Source organism: Myotis daubentonii, chromosome 16 (genome assembly GCF_963259705.1).
Source record: "Myotis daubentonii chromosome 16, mMyoDau2.1, whole genome shotgun sequence".
Lineage (NCBI taxonomy): Eukaryota > Metazoa > Chordata > Mammalia > Chiroptera > Vespertilionidae > Myotis > Myotis daubentonii.
In genome coordinates, this window is record NC_081855.1 from 22,944,388 (window position 1) to 22,964,823 (window position 20,436).

General features: G+C 47.7%; 1 protein-coding gene and 1 long non-coding RNA gene across 2 annotated transcripts in view; one reads left to right on the top strand and one right to left on the bottom strand.

Annotated features, from left to right (window-relative positions):
- The first annotated feature begins 4,765 nt into the window (after window positions 1-4,765).
- Window positions 4,766-13,398, top strand: LOC132218264 (uncharacterized). The gene is made up of 2 exons (XR_009449132.1): window positions 4,766-5,892; window positions 8,344-13,398. It is a non-coding gene; the product is annotated as an uncharacterized LOC132218264 (long non-coding RNA).
- The window catches only part of DOC2B (double C2 domain beta), a 35,511-nt gene continuing 24,279 nt past the window's right edge, over window positions 9,205-20,436 (bottom strand). The window contains exons 7-9 of the mRNA XM_059669207.1: window positions 13,873-13,954; window positions 12,783-12,879; window positions 9,205-12,285 (exon numbers count right to left, since the gene is read on the bottom strand). Coding sequence (XP_059525190.1) covers window positions 12,149-12,285; window positions 12,783-12,879; window positions 13,873-13,954 — 316 coding nt within the window. The 3' untranslated portion in view covers window positions 9,205-12,148. The remainder of the gene's footprint in view (window positions 12,286-12,782; window positions 12,880-13,872; window positions 13,955-20,436) is intronic.

Consider the following 20,436-nt stretch of genomic DNA (forward strand, 5'->3'; position numbering starts at 1 on the left):
CATTCATCTTGTGTGTATCAATAGTTCATTCTCTTTATTGTTGAGAAGTATTCCATTGTTATGATATACCACAATTTGTTTATTAACCTACTGATGGACATTTGGGTTTCCAGTTTTTGTTATAAATAAAGCTGCTATGAATGTTTGTATACAAACAAGTCTTTATGTGGGGATATATTTTCTTTTTTGTGTGGATAAGTAGGAGTGGAATGTTTGGGTAATGTGGTAAGTATATTTAGTTTTTTAAGAAACTGTCAAATTGCTTGATAAAGTGATTGTACCATTTAACATTCCATCAGCAGTGTCTGAAGCTCCTGGTCCTCCACATGCTCTCCAGCACTTGCTATGGTCAGTCCTTAAAATTTTCCATTCTAATAGGTGTATAGTGGCATCTCATTGTGGCTTTAATTTGTATTTCTTTTTAAAATATATTTTTTATTGATTTCAGGAAGGGAGAGAGAGATAGGAACATCAATGATGATAAAGAGGATCATTGATTGGCTTCTTCCTGCATGCCCCCTACCAGGTATCGAGCCCGCAACCTGGGCATGTGCCCTTGACTGGAATCAAACCCGAGACTTTTTAGTTTGCAGGCCCATGCTCTATCCACTGAGCCAAAGCAGTTAGGGCTTAATTTGTATTTCATAATGACTAATGATGTTGAGTATCTTTTTATGTGCTGATTTGCCATCTCTATATCTTATTTTGTGAAGTGTGCTAATAATGAGTCTTTTGATTCACGAACAAGGTAGTTAACAGTTTAGGCCTTCTTTAATTTCAGCAATATATATATAGTGTTAATCTTCACCAAGGATATTTTTCCATTGATTTTTAGAGAAAGTGGAGGGGGAGAGAGAGAAACATATATGTGAGGAGACACATTGAATGATTGCCTCCCGCATGTGCCCTGATCTGGGGGCAGGAGATCAAGCCTGCAACCAAGGTACCCTTCAGTCTACAGACTGATGCTCTAACCACTGAGCAACCGGCCAGGACTCAGCAATATATATATTTTTAAAATATTTTATTGAATTTTTTTTACAGAGAGGAAGGGAGGGGGATAGAGAGTGAGAAACATCGATCAGCTGCCTCCTGCACACTCCCTACTGGGGATGTGCCCGCAACCAAGGTACATGCCCTTGACTGGACTCGAACCTGGGACCCTTGAGTCCACAGGCTGATGCTCTATCCACTGAGTCAAACCGATTAGGGCCTCAGCAATATTTTTTACTCTCTTTTCAGATTTATTCATAAATATTTCATAATTTTTGATGTTTGTATAAAATTCCCGCTTTTTAAAATTCAATTTTTGATTGTTTATTGATATTTGTATATTAATCTTGTATCCTGCAACCTTGCTAAACTCACTTTTTAGTTCTAGTAGTGGTATTTTGTAGATTTCATCAGATTTTCTTCATAGCGAATCATATTGCTTGTGAATGTAGAGATTTAACTTTTTCTTCAGTCTGGAGAATTTTTGTTTATCTTGCCTGATTGCACTACCTGGAACCTCCAGTAGTACAATGTTGAGTAGAAGTGGTAAGAGCAGACATCCTTGTATTGTTCCTGATTTTATGGAGGAAAGCATTTTCTTTCACTCTTAATGATGTTAGCTGAAAGTTTTTCATTGATGCCCATTACCAGGTTGAGGAGTTCACTGGTAATTTTAGTTTGCTAAGAGTTTTTCTCAAGAATGGAAGTTGGATTTATCAATGCCTGCTTTGCATCTAATGAGATGGTAATACGGGTTTTGGTTTTTTAGTTTGTTAATATAATGAATTACATTGATTGCCTTTTGAAGATTAAAACTAATCCTGTATTCCTGAGATAAACCCCAGTTATGTATTATCCTTTAAATTATGTTTGGATTTGATTTACTAAAATTTTGTTTAGAATTTTTTTATATTTATGTTCATGAGCCTATTCCTGACATTTCTGGAGTGATGAAATGTTAATAATACCAAATGTTTTTCTTCTATGGCACTAAGAACAAGATACAACAATTGACATTCATAATAGATCTTCAAGAAGGAATGGAAGAACACTTGAATGGTAAATATGAAGGTAAATATAAAAGACTTATTTCCCACTTTCTTTAAAAATCTTGTGTTTAAAGCAAATATTAGGTCCATATTGTTAATATGTTGGCACATCATTTATATGCTAACTATAGCATAAGAGGCAGCCAAGGGGTGGTAAGTGGATCCATTTGATTGCAAGTTTCTTAAATATTACTTGATATAATATTAACTCTAAGAAGACCTTGATAGACTAAGGATATATGGTAATTAATACTTAGTGCAAGCATTAAATAAAAATAATGCAAAGAGGTATAGCTAAAAACCTGTATCTAAGAAATATTTAATCCAAAAGAAGGCAAGAGAGGACAGGATCATTTGTGCTGCCAAATCTTTCAAGGAGATTTAAAACTTAATTGACCTAATTTTGACATTTGGGAACTTTTATTTTTTTATGGCTGCCATTTAGAAAAGAATCCTCTGAAGAATTCATAGACTTGTTCAGCAGATTATGCCATTGTGCTTTGAAGCATTAAAGTCAACATTTAAAAATATGCCCAAATAATTTCCTCAAAAATATTTTGCTGAGTGAACTGATATGATATATTTCAGCTACCATCCATTGCCAGTGAGATAGAATTTTCAGTTTGGTTTTAGCCAAGTAACTGCCTGATACAAATTGTCTTCGGAGTAACAGCAGAATTTAGATCTCATTTACAATAACCTGGATACAATTCAAAACTATGCATCAGAAGAAATGTGAAAACATGATCCACAGTCAAGAGACTATCAATGAAGGATGTCCCTAAGACATGTAAATTAGCAAATAAAATTTTATTCTTGTTTTCCCACAAAGTAGATGAGGATTTTAAAGCTACTGTTATAACTGTCCAAGGATGAAGGGAACATATGTCTATGGCAAATGAAAAGAGGAAATTTTAGCAGAGATATTGAAACTATAATAAAAAACCAGGCATTTTAGGTCTTAAAAATACAATTATCTGAAATAAAAATTAGTTCGGCAAATGCTGAATAAAAAGAAAAGTTTTAGAGGATCAGTGAACTTGAAGTTAGCTCAATAGATATCCAATCTGTAGGAGAAAGAGAAAGATATATTTTTAACAATGAGCACAGCCTCATGGGACCTGTGAGATAATATCAATATTAAGAAAGTCCTAGAATACTGGAAGTAAGTGTAGTTCCAGAAGGAGAGAAGAGAAAAAATGGGATGGAAAACTTTTAAGAATGACAAAAATTTTCTCACATTTTGTGTAAGGCAAATTTACAATTCAAGAAGCCCAGTGAAAATTAAGTAAAATAAACAACGAAAATGAACATTTTAGCACGTTATAAGCAGACTGCTGTACATCAGAGGAAAAACACATTGAAAACAGCATGCATACATATTGACAAATAGACCAATTATATACAAGGGAATAATTCAAGTCACTGACTTCATTAGAATAACAGGAGGCAGAAGACAATAGAACAGCAACATTAAAGTGCTCAAAGAGAAGAAAGCTAACCCAGAATTGTATAGCTAGTGAAAACATCCTTCAAGAATGAAAGTGAAATAGATTATATATATACTAGAGGCCCGGTGCACAAAAATTTGTGCACTCGGGGGGGGGAGGGGGGGGTCCCTCAGCCTGGCCTGTGCCCTCTAGCAGTCTGGGACCCCTAGGGAGATAACGACCTGCTGGCTTAGGCCTGCTCCCTGGTGGCAGAGGGCAGGCCCAATCCCTAGGTACAGCCCCTGGTCGGGCTCAGAGCAGGGCTGATTGGGGAGTTGGGGCGCCGCCCCCTGTCACACTCAAGGCAGGGTCGATGGGGAGGTTGTGGAGCAACCCCCTGTCACACACAGAGCAGGGCCCATCAGGGGGGTTGGGGCTCTGTACCCTGTCACGCACAGAGCAGGGCCCATCAGGGGGTTGGGGTGCTACCCTCTATCACCCACAGAGCAGGGCGGATCAGGGGGTTGGGGCGCCGCCACTCTCACACTCAGGGCAGGGCCGATGGGGAGGTTATGGCTCTACCCCGTCACACACAGAGCAGGGCCCGTGGGGGAGGGGGGAGCTCCCCCCTATCAGGCACAGAGCAGGGTGGATAGGGAGGTTGTGGCCCCGCCCCCTGTCACACACAGAGCCGCAGGGCGATCAGGGGGTTTGGGCGCTGCCCCCTGTCACGCTGATCCCGGTGCCGGGAGGCATATTACCCTTTTACTATATAGGGTAGAGGCCTGGTGCACGGGTGGGGCCGGCTGGTTTTCCCTGAAGGGTGTCCTGGATCAGGGTGGGGGTCCCCACTGGGGTGCCTGGCCAGTCTGGGTGAGGGGCTGAGGGCTGTTTTCAGGCTGGGGGTGACTGAACTCCCAAACGCTCCTTTTTTCCTTTTTTTTTTTTTTTAATTCTGGGCCAGCTTTAGCTTGAGGCTTGGCTCCAGCTCTTAGGCCTCCGGCTGAAAGTAGGTTTCTGGCCTTTGCTTACAATGTTGCGATTCTGCTGGCTGAAGTTGGGCGTATTTGTTACAGTGTTTCTTAAACTGCCAGCTCAGAGGCAGCGGCAGGCGGGGAACGTTGGTTTCCTCCGTCACTGAGGCAACCAAGCCTCATGTTAGTTTCAAGCTGCCTGGCTGCTGGCCGCCATCTTGGCTGACAGTTAATTTGCATATCTCGCTGATTAGCCAATGAAAAGGGTATCGGTCGTACGCCAATTACCATGTTTCTCTTTTATTAGATAGGAGATATATATATATATATATATATATATATGCAGTCCTTGGGTTACCTCGGACTTGATGTATGTCATTCCGTCGTTATGTCGCCATCTCCCATTTATTAAAAAAAAAAAAAGTTCTGTCATTTCGACGTATGTACATATATGCTTTATGTTTTTTATTATTTATTTACCACAAGTAAAGGTCAGGAATTGTTACCTTATACATTTTTTTTACTGTTTCACTTCATTACTGCTGTGTATGTGCTCCATGTGTGACGTAGGTGCTTATGTAGGTGGGTTCCGACTTACGGTGAAAATTGCGTTTTGTCGCACCGTAGGAATGGATCTCCAATGTAACCCGAGGACCTACTGTGTGTGTGTGTGTGTGTGTGTGTGTGTGTGTGTGTGTGTGTGTATGCCTAAGCGACCATTCGACCGGTAGCTATGGTGTGCACTGACCACCAGGGGCAGACGCTCAACGCACAGGCATGGAAACATGGAACAGACTGATGAGTGGAGCGGGAGGGTGTAAAGAGATTAACGAAAGATCTATATGCATACTAGAGGATTCATGCACCGGTGGGGTTCCTTGGCCTGGCCTCTGGGAATTGGGCCCAAAACCGGCAGTCTGACATCCCCCGAGGGGCCCTGGATTGTGAGAGGGTGCAGGCCAGGCCAAGGGACCCCACCGTGCACCGGGCCTCTAGTTTTTAGATAAAAGAAAACTAAATGTGTGCAGATTTCACAATAGGAAGGCTAAAGAAAGTTCTTTTTTAAATATGTTTTTATTGATTTCAGAGAGAGGAAGGGAGAGAATCGAACCGTGACCTCCTGGTTCATAGATCAACACTCAACCACTGAGCCACACGGGCTGGGCTAGCTTTGCTTTTTGAATGGTTTCTGTCCTAGCATTCTGCAGCACTGGTCTTTGGCTTCTGCCCCTTCTTTCCCTTGGCTGGCACCTCTCCTTCTTTCCCACTGGCTCAGGGACTTATTGTGAAAGACATATTTGACCCTGTGTGCTTTGCCCACAGCCATGGTTTTACCATGTGACCTCGTCCCTGGCCCTTATACTCGAGGCGATGAGTAGTAACCTGGAGCAAGCCATTTCTCTCTGGAGAAGCTAAAGTAAGAGTCAGGACAGAAGACATTCCCAGGTAGGTGTGGGGAGCCAAGCTGAAAGCCACCCAGACTTAGGCTTGAGGCCATGCCATTTTGGATCATTTATTGGTTGATGAATCAGCTGAGAAAATGAGTGCTGAGAGAGGGAAGAGGATGGAGAAGGGTGCAGGGCAGTGGAGAGGAGAACCCCGGAAGCTCTGAGAGATCTTGGTTTCTCAGTTTTCTGATTCCCATAAGGCAATATTTTTACCTTATGGCTCACACCTGGCCTCTGGGAAGCCACACAAGTGCTCCCCAGTTCCACATCTCCAGATCTTGCCTTGCTGGGGCCAGGGGACACACACAAAGGATATTGGGGCTGTGACAGATGGGAGCCCATTGGGCAAAGGTGAGTACTGCATTGGGTCAAGACTGACAATGAGGACCCTGAGTGTGAGTCCTGGAAAATCTTTCCTAGCAGAGCAGGCCATTGCTAGTTCTGGGAGCTTGGAGGCAAGTGGGGCACAACCTGTAAGGGACTTGGTAGGACCCGAGAGTGTTCTTCTAGGCCTGGCAACACCAACTGCTTCATCCAGCATCATATTGTGGAAATTAGAGTATAGGTTCTGGAGCCATAAGGCTTGGGCTCAACTCCCAGATCAGCCCTTAATTATCCTTGAACGTGCTACCTGTTTTCCCACCTGTAAAGTGGGGATTAAAACAGTATCTCATAATGATGAGGATTAAGTGAGTACATTTAGAGCAGTCTACATGTTTTGCTGAGAGGGCTCTGTGTGTGTTATTGCCACTAATGTAACTCTGGCACCTTCTCTAAGATCCTTTTTATTTTCTTAGAGTCTTTAAGGACTCCCTACTGAAATAGCACAGGAACAAATTGCCTGCCCCCAAATGGTCCTGTTCTCTCTTTGTGCTCAGGGACAGACATATGGGGTTGCTCCTTCATTGTGGTGGAATATTTAGGGGGAGAGCAGAGTCTCTAGAGGAGGCTGCCCGCCATAGCTTGTGCTGGAGCACCCTGGGGAGTCGGGGACAAGCAGTGCCTTGGCCAGGTCTCAGTGTCCATAGAGGGCGGTGCTGCTCCTGGAAACCACACGTGCCTGTCCTGCTCCTCACCTGTCCCTGCCTCACACAGCCCAGGCTGAACTCGGAGCCTTCTGTCAGTCTTGCCGTAAGTGCACCACCTCTTTTTGCACCCATCTTTAGACTTGTTCTGTACAGTTTTCTCGGCTGGGAGATAGAGTCTAGCACAGTGCTTGTTTATGCACCAACGAATCTTAGCCATCAGGATTCATACTGCAGCACTGGCTCCACCGGACAATGAGTCTGCTTCCCCATTCCCATTGCTGCTGGCCCTGGGTGTTGGGCACACGCCCCTCCTGGTGTAACTTTTCTAGGCCTCTCTTCAGCCCTTGCCTGGAGCACTCTTCCTGGGGACTGGACACTAGGAAAACCATATCTTTGGCCATCCTGAGCTGTCCCTGCTCCTGGGGCCCTGAGTGCAGTAGCTGGCTTTCCTGACCCCCGCCTGCCTCTGCAGCTTTTCCCAGGCCCATTCCCGCCATTCCTTTTCTTTCATCCTCAGCCCCTGTCCGGCTTCCTTCTATTTCTTTCTCCTCCCAGTCTTCCTTTCTTTCTCTCTTCAGGATAACCCTGTGGTCCCTGGGTTCCTTTCTCATCTGTACTCCAGGAATCTCTGGGGTTATCAGGAGTCCTGTGCACTTATCTGTTGGGCTTAGACCCAACGTATCATAATCACATGCTCCAGACACATGGATGTTTCCTTTCAAACAGTGTTTATGGTGGCAGCTTTCATCCATTAATCCAGCAAAGAGAGGGCTACTCCATGCTCAGTCCTGGTGTGGAATAACAGGTAAATAAAAAAGATGTGGTCCCAATTCTCATGGAGGTTAGTGAGGGGAGAAAGAATGAGCAAATATACAAGATGATTTTGTTGTTAAGTGCCATGAAGAGAGCAGGGTGATGTGGGAGAAAGTGACGGAGGTTGTCAGGGCCTCACAAAGAGGTAACACTTGAGTGAGACCTAGATGATCAGATTGCATCAGAGGACCAGGCAGTGTTCTTTGTCAAAAATAACAGGTTCTGCCCTAACCAGTTTGGCTCAGTGGATGGAGCGTTGGCCTGAGGACTGGAGGGTCCCAGGTTCGATTCCGGTCAAGGGCATGTACCTGGGTTGCGGGCACATCCCTGGCAGGGAGTGTGCAGGAGGCAGCTGATTGATGATGTTTCTCATTGATGTTTCTAACTATCCCTCTCCCTTCCTCTCTGTAAAAAAATCAATAAAACATATATTTTATTTTAAAAAAAATAACAGGTTCTGACTCCGCTTAAGCAGAGAAGGAATGCACTGGAAAGGTATTAGGTAGTTCAGAGAATGGGTGAGAGGCCTGGAAAATTAGGCCGGCACAGAGGCGGTTGCTAAAGGAGGCTGGTGGCCAGAACCTTGACCAGAGTCATCATCTCAGCAGGCTCTGTCAGGACCCGGCTGCCACTGCTCTGGAGACCAGACACCATTAGACTTGGAACCCTGGACTCACCGGCATGCCACCACAGGAGATCTCCAAACAGGGACTGAGTACCTGCCCCCCCCACACAGGTTTGTTCTCTACTGGGTGGCCTGTTAGAAATTAAGTCAGCTTCCCTCTCATGTAGAGTGAAAGCCAGCCTTTATGAAGTCCTACTTGGTTTGGTCTCCTGTACCCCTGTGTGCTCATCTATCGCTCTTCCCTTGCCCCACCCTGCTCCAGCCACATGGGCTATTCCTCAGTCACTCCAAGCCTGCCCTCACCTATAGGGGCGCTGGCTGTTCCCTTCACTTAGAATACTCTTCCCCAAGTACACCCATAGCTCCCTACCTCACCAGCTCCAAGTCTTAGCTTAGAAGTCATTTCTCCAGAGGCCCATCTGATCTCCCTATGTAAGCCCAACCAATCTAGCCCACATGCCCATTTAAAAAAATCTTTGACCATATCATTATACTTACTGTTTATTGATTGTCTTCTTGATGAATCTGCTCTAGGAGCCTAGACCCGGGACCTAGACTAGTGCCTGGCATTAAAGTTAATACTCCACAGCTGTTTGTTGAATGGGTCACTGACAGTGTGGTATGCTGTTCCTGGTATAAAAAGTCTTGGGAAGCATGAGTTGAATTCTGGTTCTGTCACTTACCAGAGGTTCAACCTCTCTGAACCTCAGTTTTCTCATCTGTAACATGGAAACCTACCTCAAATGAATTCTTGGTGAAGAGTAAATGAGAGGAGGTCCAGTTGCCATTTTCTCATTCTTTCCTGCCCACCTGTTCAAATCTATTAAATGATCTCCCAAGCCAATAGGATTGCAATGAATGTTTCCATTTACTTTGGATTATATGTCATTACAAATATTAACAAATAAGACTTAAAAAGGACACCTTTGGGTAGGTCAGACGAAAGTACAAAAATTGTGTGTGGGGCTGCAGTTTAAGGACGTTTTCTGCAGCCATCACATGGTAGCAAAACAGTGTTAAGCAGTGCACGAGAGTCCGTGTCGAGGACAGCCAGAGTCCATGCATGGAGAGGTTCTCAGTTGGGAAGGAACAAAGACTGGACATGCACGGGCCGGGAGGTGCAGTTCCTCGCTCTCACCCCTAGAGGTCAGGAGGTTACCGCTTCAGGGTTGGAAGACTGGCCCGTCCGGGATTGGCTAGTGCTGGCGTTGGGTCGGGTGGAGGCTAGGAAGGGAGGTGGTGGAGGTGGATGCAGCGCATTGGGAGACCCCCCTGGTTACTGACACCTGACTTTGAAATGACATTTTTTTCTTTTTTGGTGTCAATTTCCCATCTTCGTAAATCTGATGGATCAGAGGAAAGATGCCAGTTTGGGGTCAAAGGCAGAGCTTTGCAGCTTCTCAAAGAGCTTTTTCTTTAACAGATAAAATCTGCAAGTGGTCTAGAACAGCCCCAGGGTTCTGGTGAAGGGTCTGTCACTCTCTGGGGGCCCTCCTGCCCAAGGGCCCCACCCTTCACTTGGGATGGCTGTGCTTCTAGAAGCCTTGCCTCCTGTGGTCGGCTGGGACCATATTTGAGGGCCAAACCTACCTACCCTTGCACAGCCTGGGGCAGTAGAGGGCCCTGGACTGGGTGCTGGGAGTCCTGGTTCTTGTCCCAGCTGAGCCTATGTATCTGATAAGGAAGTTGTACTAGGTGGACTCACAGCCCTTTCTAGCTTTGCCTTTCAGCATTTCCGTGTTTTCACAGAGGCTGTGAGTCTGCTCTCTGAATAAGGCCCTCCAAAAGACAAAGTTAAGACGATACCCAGAGCTCACCCAGACACAAGGGTTGTGAAGATTCATTAAGACAGTGCACAAAGCCTTCTTAAAGATGGGAAAACCAAGGTTCCATGACCAGCCAAGCTTGCCAGGTACTGTGTGGGGGCTGGAGTCCCGAGTTCCCTGCAAACGGGAAAGGGCTGATGGGCACTTGGTGGGATTCACATCATCACCCCAGGCCTCAGATGGTGGTGTGCTTTGTGTTTGCAGCAGAAGGTTCGACCCCTGTGAGCCCTGCTGCTACCGTTGGTGTGTGTGGGCAGCAGGCAGGGGAGAGCCCTAGGCTGGCAGCTAGCAGGAACTCATGTGCAAGCCCAGCATCCTACTTCCCCTGAAGTATGGTGTCCAGAGCACTGGGCTGGGGGTGGGACAGGGGCCATGGAGCCTGGTCTGCCCCAGCTGTGGTAAGGCTGCAAGGCCTTTCCCTCTCCAGGTTCTCTCTCCCATCAAGTGCAGTGAGTGATAGATTGAACACAGAAATTCCTTGGTTATGCATTTTTTTCATCCAGAATCCCTGAAGGCCCCTTGGTAAGCAGGGAAAGTCTGGGGCTTCAGACTCGGGCCCCAATCCTTCAACGCCTCTTTGGAGACCCTAACTCGGGGTACAGACAGGCCACAGGCAGGGTGTCTTCCTCTTAGCTTTCCTGTACTGTTGCCCAGTATTCCTGAGAGGGCAACCATCTGGGATCCCCCCACTACAAGTCCCAAGGCCTGGGGGGGAGGCAGAGGAAGAGAAATGGATGTGGACAGGAGGAATTTTTGCTTCTTTTCATGCAAAACAAGGGGCCCTTTTCTGTTCTGATTACAGCTAATCTGATGCTGGGAAGAACGAGAGGCAAGGTCCATCCTTCAGGTTCCTCAGGAGGAGAAAGAGATCAAAGGTGGGCGAATTGGGTCTGAGGATTGAACTTGACCCTGCCCCAACATTAGTTTCACCACAGGGCTTCTGTCACTTCCCCCACAGCTAGGAGCCCAGGCTGGCCTGGCCACCAGGGATGGGGAGGGAGCAGGGCTGGGCACCATCGTGCCTGGGCCCCAATCCTGTCCTCACATACCCTTCCCCCAGAGAAACCCGTGAGTCCCTCATAGTGCCCCTGGCCCAACCACCATTCTCTCCCCTCCAGGTCTTTGCAGACCATCCCCACTGCCTGCACTGCCCTCCCTTTTGGCTGCCTGACACTCCACTACCCTTCAAGGCCTTGCTGCAGCATGACCTTCTCTAGGAAGCCCTCCCAGCAGAGTCCATAGCACCCATAGGTGGGCCAGGCTGGCCACAGCATTCCTCACTCCCCACTGTAATGGTTCATTTCCAGCTCCCCGATTAGATGGGAAACTCCCTGAGGGCAGGCCCTGGGTTTCTGCCATCCCAGAGGCTTGTGAAATAATTGAGGGAAGTATTTGCCAAGTGCCTACGTTCATTAGGAGTTCTGGGAAATTCACTAGACTCCTGGCTCTCAGGTTAACCTTTTCCCATCTGCCCAGTAATGCCAGAGATGAACAGATGTAGTCAGAGTCCTGTCCCCAATCTCCTCCCCCAACGTCCTCTTCCTAGTGTCTGCCTCAGGAGTTCTCACTGGACCCACCAAGGTGCCCCTGCACTCCTGTTCTCTTAGCCCTGGTCCCCTGTGCCTTACTGCTGACCTCAAGTAGGGTGCTTCCTCCTGGACGGCCCCGGCCCCATCCCTGGGGTAGGTGCTGAGGCCAAGCTCCTTTCTGCCTCTCTCTGGCCCTGTCAGGCCCCAGGGGTTGAAAGCAGGTGGGGCCTTCTGCCCTTGTTGTCCCTCGAGGTGGCTGGGTCCTCCATGGCCTCCAAGAAGGGGCTGCAGTGGTTCTGTGTCCGAGCAGGTGTCCTGGATCTCCCCCATCGTGGGGGCCGAGGCCCTTGGTGGCAACTGAGGAAGCTCAGGTCCAGGCCTGTGTTGGGCCAAGTGACAGGCAAGGTTGGGTGCGGTGGCAGGTGGGGGCAGGTCAGTCGCTGAGCACGGCCCCAGGGAGTTCGTTGGTGAGCGTGTGCCAGCGTTCGATCCGCTTGTCCTTGTTCTTCAGGCAGTCAAACCAGTGCTTTAGGCGCTCGCCCTTGGCATTGATGCCCAGAACAACACCGCCTGCAGGAGGGAATTTCAGGGGGCAGCCAGGGGCAGGTGCTCTCACGATCCCATCCCTCTGGAACCAGTGCCCCCCTCCCCTTCCCAGGTTCCATGACCCAAGGCTGGACTTTGCACCTTGCCCACGGGGCTCTAAGGGTGGACAGTAGTCTTACTGCCATGCCACACTCTTGGCCCTCAAGATCAGGGCCTGGGACCCTGCCCTTCCTCTACCCAGGACCAAGGGAGGGAGACAAAAAAGAGCCAAAAGGGCCAGGACAGCTCTACTGTGTGCAGCCACCAAGCCCACAGGGATTCGGGGCTACAAGGGCTCAGAGTCCAGCCCGAGGCGTGGACCATCACCACCTCTCACGCCTGCTCCACCACAGACTCCTGTGTGACCCTCCCGGCCTGTCTCTTCCTCTGCCACACTGAGCTGGGCTGGATAATGTCTGAAGCTCCTCGTGTGGGGGCAGGCGGTCTGTGAACCCAGATTGCTCCAAGCCATTTCCTCTTACCAATGAAATCATTGGATTTTCCAATGTCGTAATCCCAAACGGTGACCTCCAGGGTCTTCTTGGCCAGGTCCCCATGCTTAATCTCATAACAGAACTCCTGGTGGCCAGAAGGGGAGAGTCAGGGCTAATGCCACATGGCCAAGAGCGCCCTGAGGTATGGGGAGGGCATGAACTGAGGGAGAGGTGGGCGAATGGAAGGTGGTCAGTGCCTGGTGGTGGACAATGGTGGATTCTCATCCATCTTGTCCACTTATGCCTGAGAGCCTGGCCGGGGTCCTCAGGGCCCCCTTCACTCCAACCCACCTGCCCCTTTGACACTGAAGCCTCTCTCTCAAGATTCCCAGGGCCTCCTGTTGCCAGATCAACTCACGTTTGCCAGTCTTGGTGTCCTTGACTTCTCTTGGGTCTGGCTATGCTGACCACTGGCTTCCATGGTGCTCTGCTCTCTGGTGCCCCCCTCGCCCTCTGGAAGCGCTGCCTTTGCCTGCCCCCCCGCATTGCTCAGGCTCTGCCTGAGGCCCCTGTGCTCCTCGCCCGTCTCACTCCTTGCCATGATCATGTCTCCCTCAGAGCTTCTCCATCTCCCTCACACCTCCTGCTCCACTTTTTTTAAAAATATATTTTATTGATTTTTTTTTTAGAGAGGAAGGGAGAGGGATATAGAGTTAGAAACATCCATGAGAGAGAAACATCCATCAGCTGCCTCCTGCACACCCCCTACTGGGGATGTGCCCTCAACCAAGGTACATGCCCTTGACCGGAATCGAACCTGGGACTCTTCAGTCCACAGGCTGACGCTCTATCCACTGAGCCAAACTGGTCAGGGCACCCTCTCCACTTTCAACTCCACATCCAATGTAGCCACAATCCCGTCAATTCCACCCTCTGAAAATCTTTCTAGGCTGCTCCCTCCCCTCCATGTGCATCACTTCGGCCTGGTTCAGCCTGGCCGGAGCCTCTCCCCTGTGCCCCAGAGCTGGGGGCTCTCCCGTAAGCGGCCCCCCCTCCCCCCCGCTGTGACCCTTGAGAACCCAGTCCCTCCCAGAGAGAGAGGGAGAGGACCTCCTGCGGCTTCACCCGCCCCTGGTACCTCGTTGAACTCCGGGTTCAGGGTCTTCTTCTTGACTGCTGTCTTATGTTTGGATTTCTTGTCCACATCTGGCTTCAGATATCTGGAATTACAACCGATGGATAGGCAGGCAGGGGGTGGGGAGAAGCTGTGGGTACAGATGGAGCCAGCAGGGCTTGGAGAGGAGCACTTTGTCCCTGGAGAGATACTCAAGGCCTCCCCATTCATCCTAATCCTCAGAGTCTCCAGCACGGCTCTGTGGCTAAGCTGGGCGGTCAGCTACAGCGGAAGCAGCATGGGGCTCCCTCCGCACCTGGAGCCTCTATCCCTTCAGGAGAGAGGATGTTCCTTGTGTCTGCAATTGTAATGTTCACAAAGCTCACATGCCTCACCAGGAAAATATTTTTAGCAGAGTCAATCCCTTGTTAGAGCTTTTTTTTTTTTTTTTTTTTTTTTTTTTTTTTTTAAGAATAGCAGATTTGTTGAGCTATAATCCATTTACTATAAACTTCATCATTCTAAAGTGTAAAATAGCGGTCTTTGGTCTATTCCCAGAGCTGTGCAGCCATTGCTGCTACCTTGCTGGAGCTCTGAGAAAGGAAAGGCCTTTGGGCAGCAGCAACAATGCTTCCTAAGGGAGAGGGCAGCTGGGCTGTGAACCAGCTTCTCCAGGGACATGAGCTCCTTAGACTCTGGGGCCTTCATCTGAGGCTCAGGGGGGCAGAGGGAGCTGCTCAGCACAGGGCTGGTGTTCAGAAGCCGGGACAGGAAGCGCAGAACCTCCCCTTAACAGAACCTCTCACCCTGTTTCTATAGATAACTGAGGAACCATTGCTCTGCCCTTGCTGGAGGTACTCTGGGGGTGAGGACCACATCTATCTCACCCACCACCAGCTTCCTGGCACCCATCTCAGTGCCTGGCACTGGGTAGGTCAATGAACATCTGTTGAATGAATTACTGAATTCCTAGAAATGAAACTACCCACGCAAAGCCACACACGTGTCAAGCTTCTTCCTTCACTTTGCCAAACTGACCTCCAGAAAGGCCATACAGTTGACATGCAGTGCCCTTGACAAAGTGGAGTACCATCACCTTAAAATCAGCATCATGCAGACTGAGAAGACTTTTGTTTCTTCCCTTAAATTTATAACAAGTTGGACAACTGTAACTCAATAAAGGATCCCCTGCTCAACACAAACATGCTTGAGAGATTCATGCCTCTGAAGGTGGGCATACTGGAGTGAGCAGGGAGGCGGGCAGGGGAAGGACAGGGATGGTAGCCACATATGCAGTTTGGCGCCTACCACAGCCCGAGTGGGGCAGAAGCAGCGTTCTCCCAGGAAGAGGCACCCCTCTCCTCCCCCCCTTCCCATCACAGCACACCCCAGTAGAGGTGCTGGGAAGTCTTAAACAGCACAGCAGGGCCGACAGCCATTGCTGGCAGGGATTGGGGCTGTGGAACATGAACTTGATTCCTCTCCTCCCCTGCCTGACCCTATATGCGCGTGTGCGAGCGCACGCACACACACACTCACTCACTCATACTCTACCCGTCCTGGCAGAGCCTGGTAGAGGCAGTGGAAATGCTTCCAAAACACAGTGGGGGCAGTGACCATGAGTAAAAGGGAGGTGGTGCTGGGAGCTCACAAAACCAGTCCACCACCCACCACATTCCCCCACCACAGTGGAGGTGACCCCCACCATCCCAGTGAGTGTGCAGTATTTTCCTTAACCGGCTGGTGCTGCTCCACAGTGATCCCAGAGGCCCAAACAGTGCCGGTAACAGAAAACAAAACTTTAACACCCTCTGCTGGGGACCAAAAGAAAGTACCCTACCTGCTGAATTGTTGAGAACAAAACAGTAGATAAGAAATGAGTTCACTACCCCAAATGGGTGGGCAGACAATCCATCAAATACCATGAGCAACCAAGGTACCGTGGGAACACAGAAAGAAAATAGTCTCCAAAAAACCCCTCAAAGTCCTGGAAGACTTGACTTAAATGGCAGAGAATTTCAGGTTGCAGTTGTAAAGAACCTCAACGAGACGCACGAGAACTCAGAAAGGCAGCTTAATGAGCTCAGATATAAAATCGGTGAACAAAAGGAGTACTTTACTAAAGAGACTGGAATTACAAAAAGAACCAAACTGAATTTCTGGAACTGCAAAATGCAGTAAATGAGACGAGGAAGGCGTTAGAGAGCACCGGCAATAGAGGAGATCACTTGGAAGAGAGATCCGAAGATAGAAACCCAGAACTAAGTCAGGAGGATGAGGAGAGAAAGCTAAGTTTAAAAAATGAGTGAGCCCAGCTTATGTTGCTAAGTTGGTTGAGCATCCTCCCATGCACCAAAAGGTCACCAGTTCGATTCCCAGTCAAGGCACATGCCTGTGTTGTGGGTTCAATCCCCGGTCAGGGTGTGTGCAGGAGGCAACCGATAGCTGTTTCTCACATTGATGTTTTTCACTCTCTCTTCCTCTTCCTTCCTCTCTCTAAAATTAATAAAAACATTTTGATCAATAGTATATAGAATTTTGAGTAAAATGACTAACAGCAGGAAATAGCAATTCTACTTCAGAATAGGATTTTAAATAATTAAAGGTTACAGGGGGAAAGGGGGCATTAAAAATAACCAGAATGGCTGCAATTTTGTAACAAATGTACAACATAACTTATAACAAAATCATAAAAATGGAGTTGCCATTAGGAGGACTATTGTATGTATGATACACTGTACACTAACCTAATGATAACCACAAAACAAAAACCCAGAGCTGAGATGTGAAACATAAATGAGAAAACAGAAACAAATCATAGAAAACTGCCAAACTAAAATAGCAGATGGAAAAGAAACAATGGAAATACAGAGCAACCAGAAAATAAAAGACAGCCCTGGCTGGTTTGGCTCAGTGGATAGAGCGTCGACCTGTGGACTGAAAGGTTCCAGGTTCAATTCCAGTCCAGGGCACTTGCCTGGGTTGTGAGCTCGATCCCCACAAGGGGGTGTGCAGGAGGCAGCCAATCAATGATTAATCATTGATGTTTCTATTTCTCCTCCCTTTGTCTCTGAAATCAATAAAAATATATATTTTTTAAAAAAAGATAAAATGGCTAAAGCAAGTCCTCATATCAATATCACCCTAAATATAAATAGATTGAACTTACCAATCAAAGGACACAGAGTAGAGAGATGGGTTTAAAAACAAGACCCAGCTACATGTTGCCTCCAGGAGACTCGGCTCCAAAGACAAACATAGGCTGACAGTGAAGGGCTGGAAGATGATCCTCTAAGCCAGTGGTTCTCAACCTGTGGTTCGCCAACCTGTGGGTCGCGACCCCTTTGGGGGTCGAACGATCCTTTCACAGGGGTTGCCTAAGACCATTGGAAAACACATATATAATTACATATTGTTTTTGTGATTAACCACTATGCTTTAATTATGTTCAGTTTGTAACAATGCAAATACATCCTGCATATCAGATATTTACATTAAGATTCATAACAGTAGCAAAATTACAGTTATGAAGTAGCAACGAAAATAATTTTATGGAAGGAAAAAACCAAGATGGCGGCATAGGTTAAGGCCGGAGATTGCTGCCTCGAACAACCACTTCAGAAAAACAACTAAAGACGGAACGGACACCATCCAGAACCACAGGAAGGCTGGCTGAGTGGAAATTCTACAACTAGGAGGAAAGAGAATATCATACCCAGACTCAGAGGAGGCGCAGTGCTGAAGTGAAATACTCAGGTGCGGAGTGCGCGCGAGCGGGCTGGTGGCGGAGGGCGCGGTTGTTGTTTTCAATCGGGAGGGAGTTTCAGACTCTGAGCTCCAGATCTGGGCGAGTCTCTGGGACCCAGACTCAAACGGGAGAAGCGGGACTGTCTGGCTTCGGTCGGAACTCGAAGGCAGCTTTCTCTCTGAGGTTTGCAGCGGTTGTTGGGACTCTGTGAGGCAGAGCCCCTAGGGACGGAACTGAGAGCAGCCATAACTGCTCGCTCCTGCCCGCCCTGTAGATCCCCTGGGACCCGCCCCGCCCAAGCCCTGCGCAGAGCCATTTGCCGGATAGCCTCAGGCAAACACTAGATTAGCACCGCCCTAGAGATCCAGCACAGAAGCTCTCCCACTGCAGACACAGCGGACTCTCATAGCCAGTTAGCCTGGAGGTCAAATCACCCCCGGTATTGCCGACATCAATCAAGGCTTAACTACAACAAGAATGCGCACAAAGACCACTAGGGGGTGTACCAAGCAAGCATAAAAAATGCGGAGACAAAGAAACAGGACAAAACTGTCAATGGAGGATACTGAGTTCAGAACCACACTTTTAAGGTCTCTTAAGAACTGTCTAGAAGCCGCCAATAAATGTAGTGAGATCCTCAAGAAAACTAATGAGACCCTCGATGTTAGGATAAAGAACCAACTAGAAATTAAGCATACACAGACTGAAATAACGAATACTATACAGACTCCCAACAGCAGACCAGAGGAGCGCAAGAATCAAGGCAAAGATTTGAAATGCGAAGAAGCAAAAAACACCCAACCAGAAAAGCAAAATGAAAAAAGAATCCGAAAATACGAAGATAGTGTAAGGAGCCTCTGGGACAGCTTCAAGCGTACCAACATCAGAATTATAGGGGTGCCAGAAGATGAGAGAGACCAAGATATTGAAAACCTATTTGAAGAAATAATGACAGAAAACTTCCCCCACCTGGTGAAAGAAATAGACTTACAGGTCCAGGAAGCGCAGAAAACCCCAAACAAAAGGAATCCAAAGAGGACCACACCAAGACACATCATAATTAAAATGCCAAGAGCAAAAGACAAAGAGGGAATCTTAAAAGCAGCAAGAGAAAGAAACCGAGTTACCTACAAGGGAATACCCATACGACTGTCAGCTGATTTCTCAACAGAAACTTTGCAGGCCAGAAGGGAATGGCAAGAAATATTCAAAGTGATGAATGCCAAGAACCTACAACCAAGATTACTTTATCCAGCAGAGCTATCATTCAGAACTGAAGGTCAGATAAAGAGCTTCACAGATAAGGAAAAGCTAAAGGAGTTCATCACCACCAAACCAGTATTATATGAAATGCTGAAAGGTATCCTTTAAGAAGAGGAAGAAGAAGAAAAAGGTAAAGATACAAATTATGAACAACAAACATGCATCTATCAACAAGTGAATCTAAGAATCAAGTGAATAATCTGGTGATCATAATAGAATCAGGGACATAGAAAGGGAATGGACTGACTATTCTTGGCGGGGGAAAGGGTGTGGGAGATGCGGGAAGAGACTGGACAAAAATCGTGCACCTATGGATGAGGACAGTGGGTGGGGAGTGAGGGCGGAGGGTGGGGCGGGAACTGGGAGGAGGGGAGTTATGGGGGGAAAAAAGAGGAACAAATGTAATAATCTGAACAATAAAGATTTAATTAAAAAAAAGAAAGAAAATAATTTTATGGTTGGGGGTCACCACAACATGAGGAACTGTATTAAAGTGTTGCGGCATTAGGAAGGTTGAGAACCACTGTATATGTGTTTTCTGATGGTCTTAGGCGAGCCCTGTGAAAGGGTCGTTCAACCCCCAAAGGGGTCGCGACCTACAGATTGGCGACCCACAGGTTGAGAACTGCTGCTCTAAGCACATGGCATCCAGAGAAAAGGGTATAGCAGTACTTCTATGAGACATAATAGGCTCCAAGATAAAGGTAACAAGAGACAAAGATACACATTTTATAATGATAAAGGAGATAACTCATCAAGAAGACATAACACCTCCTATCTAATAAAAGACAAAAAGGGTAATTAACTGTACCTCCACCACATTTCCCATTGGCTAATCAGCAAGATATGCAAATTAACTGCCAACAAAGATGGTGGCCAGCAGCCATAGCTGAAGCGAGCAGAAGGTTTGCTTGCTCCAGTGATGGAGGAAGCCAAGGTTCCCCGCCTGCGGCGGCCTGCTCTAAGCTCTGAAAGCAACAGCTCCAAAAGCAACAAGGTTTCAATTATAGAAGCTAAACAAATCCCAGATACCTGCTTTCAGCCAGCCACGGCCTCAGAGCTGGGAGTGCCAGTGAAGGCAAGAGTTTCAATTATAGAAGGTAAATAAATCCCAGATTAAAAAAAAAAAAGAAAGAAAAAGGAGAGACTGGGAGCTTTAGGTGCAGGCCAGCCTGAAAATGGCCCTCAACCCCTCACCCAGACTGGCCAGGCACCCCAGTGGGGACCCCCACACTGAAGGGGGTGTGACCAGCTGCAAACAGCCATCAGCCCCTCACCCAGGCTGGCCAGGCACCCAAGCGGGACTCCCACCCTGATCCAGGACACCCTTCAGGGCAAACCAGCTGGCCCACACCCGTGCACCAGGCCTCTATCCTATATAGTAAAAGGCTAATATGCAAACTGACCCTAACAGCAGAAAGACTGGGAATGATTGGTCACTATGACACACACTGACCACCAGGGGGCAGACGCTCAATGCAGGAGCTCTCCCCTGGTGGTCAGTGCGCTCCCACATTGGGGAGCTCTGCTCAGCCACAAGCCAGGCTGATGGCTGCCAGTACAGCAGTGGTGGTGGG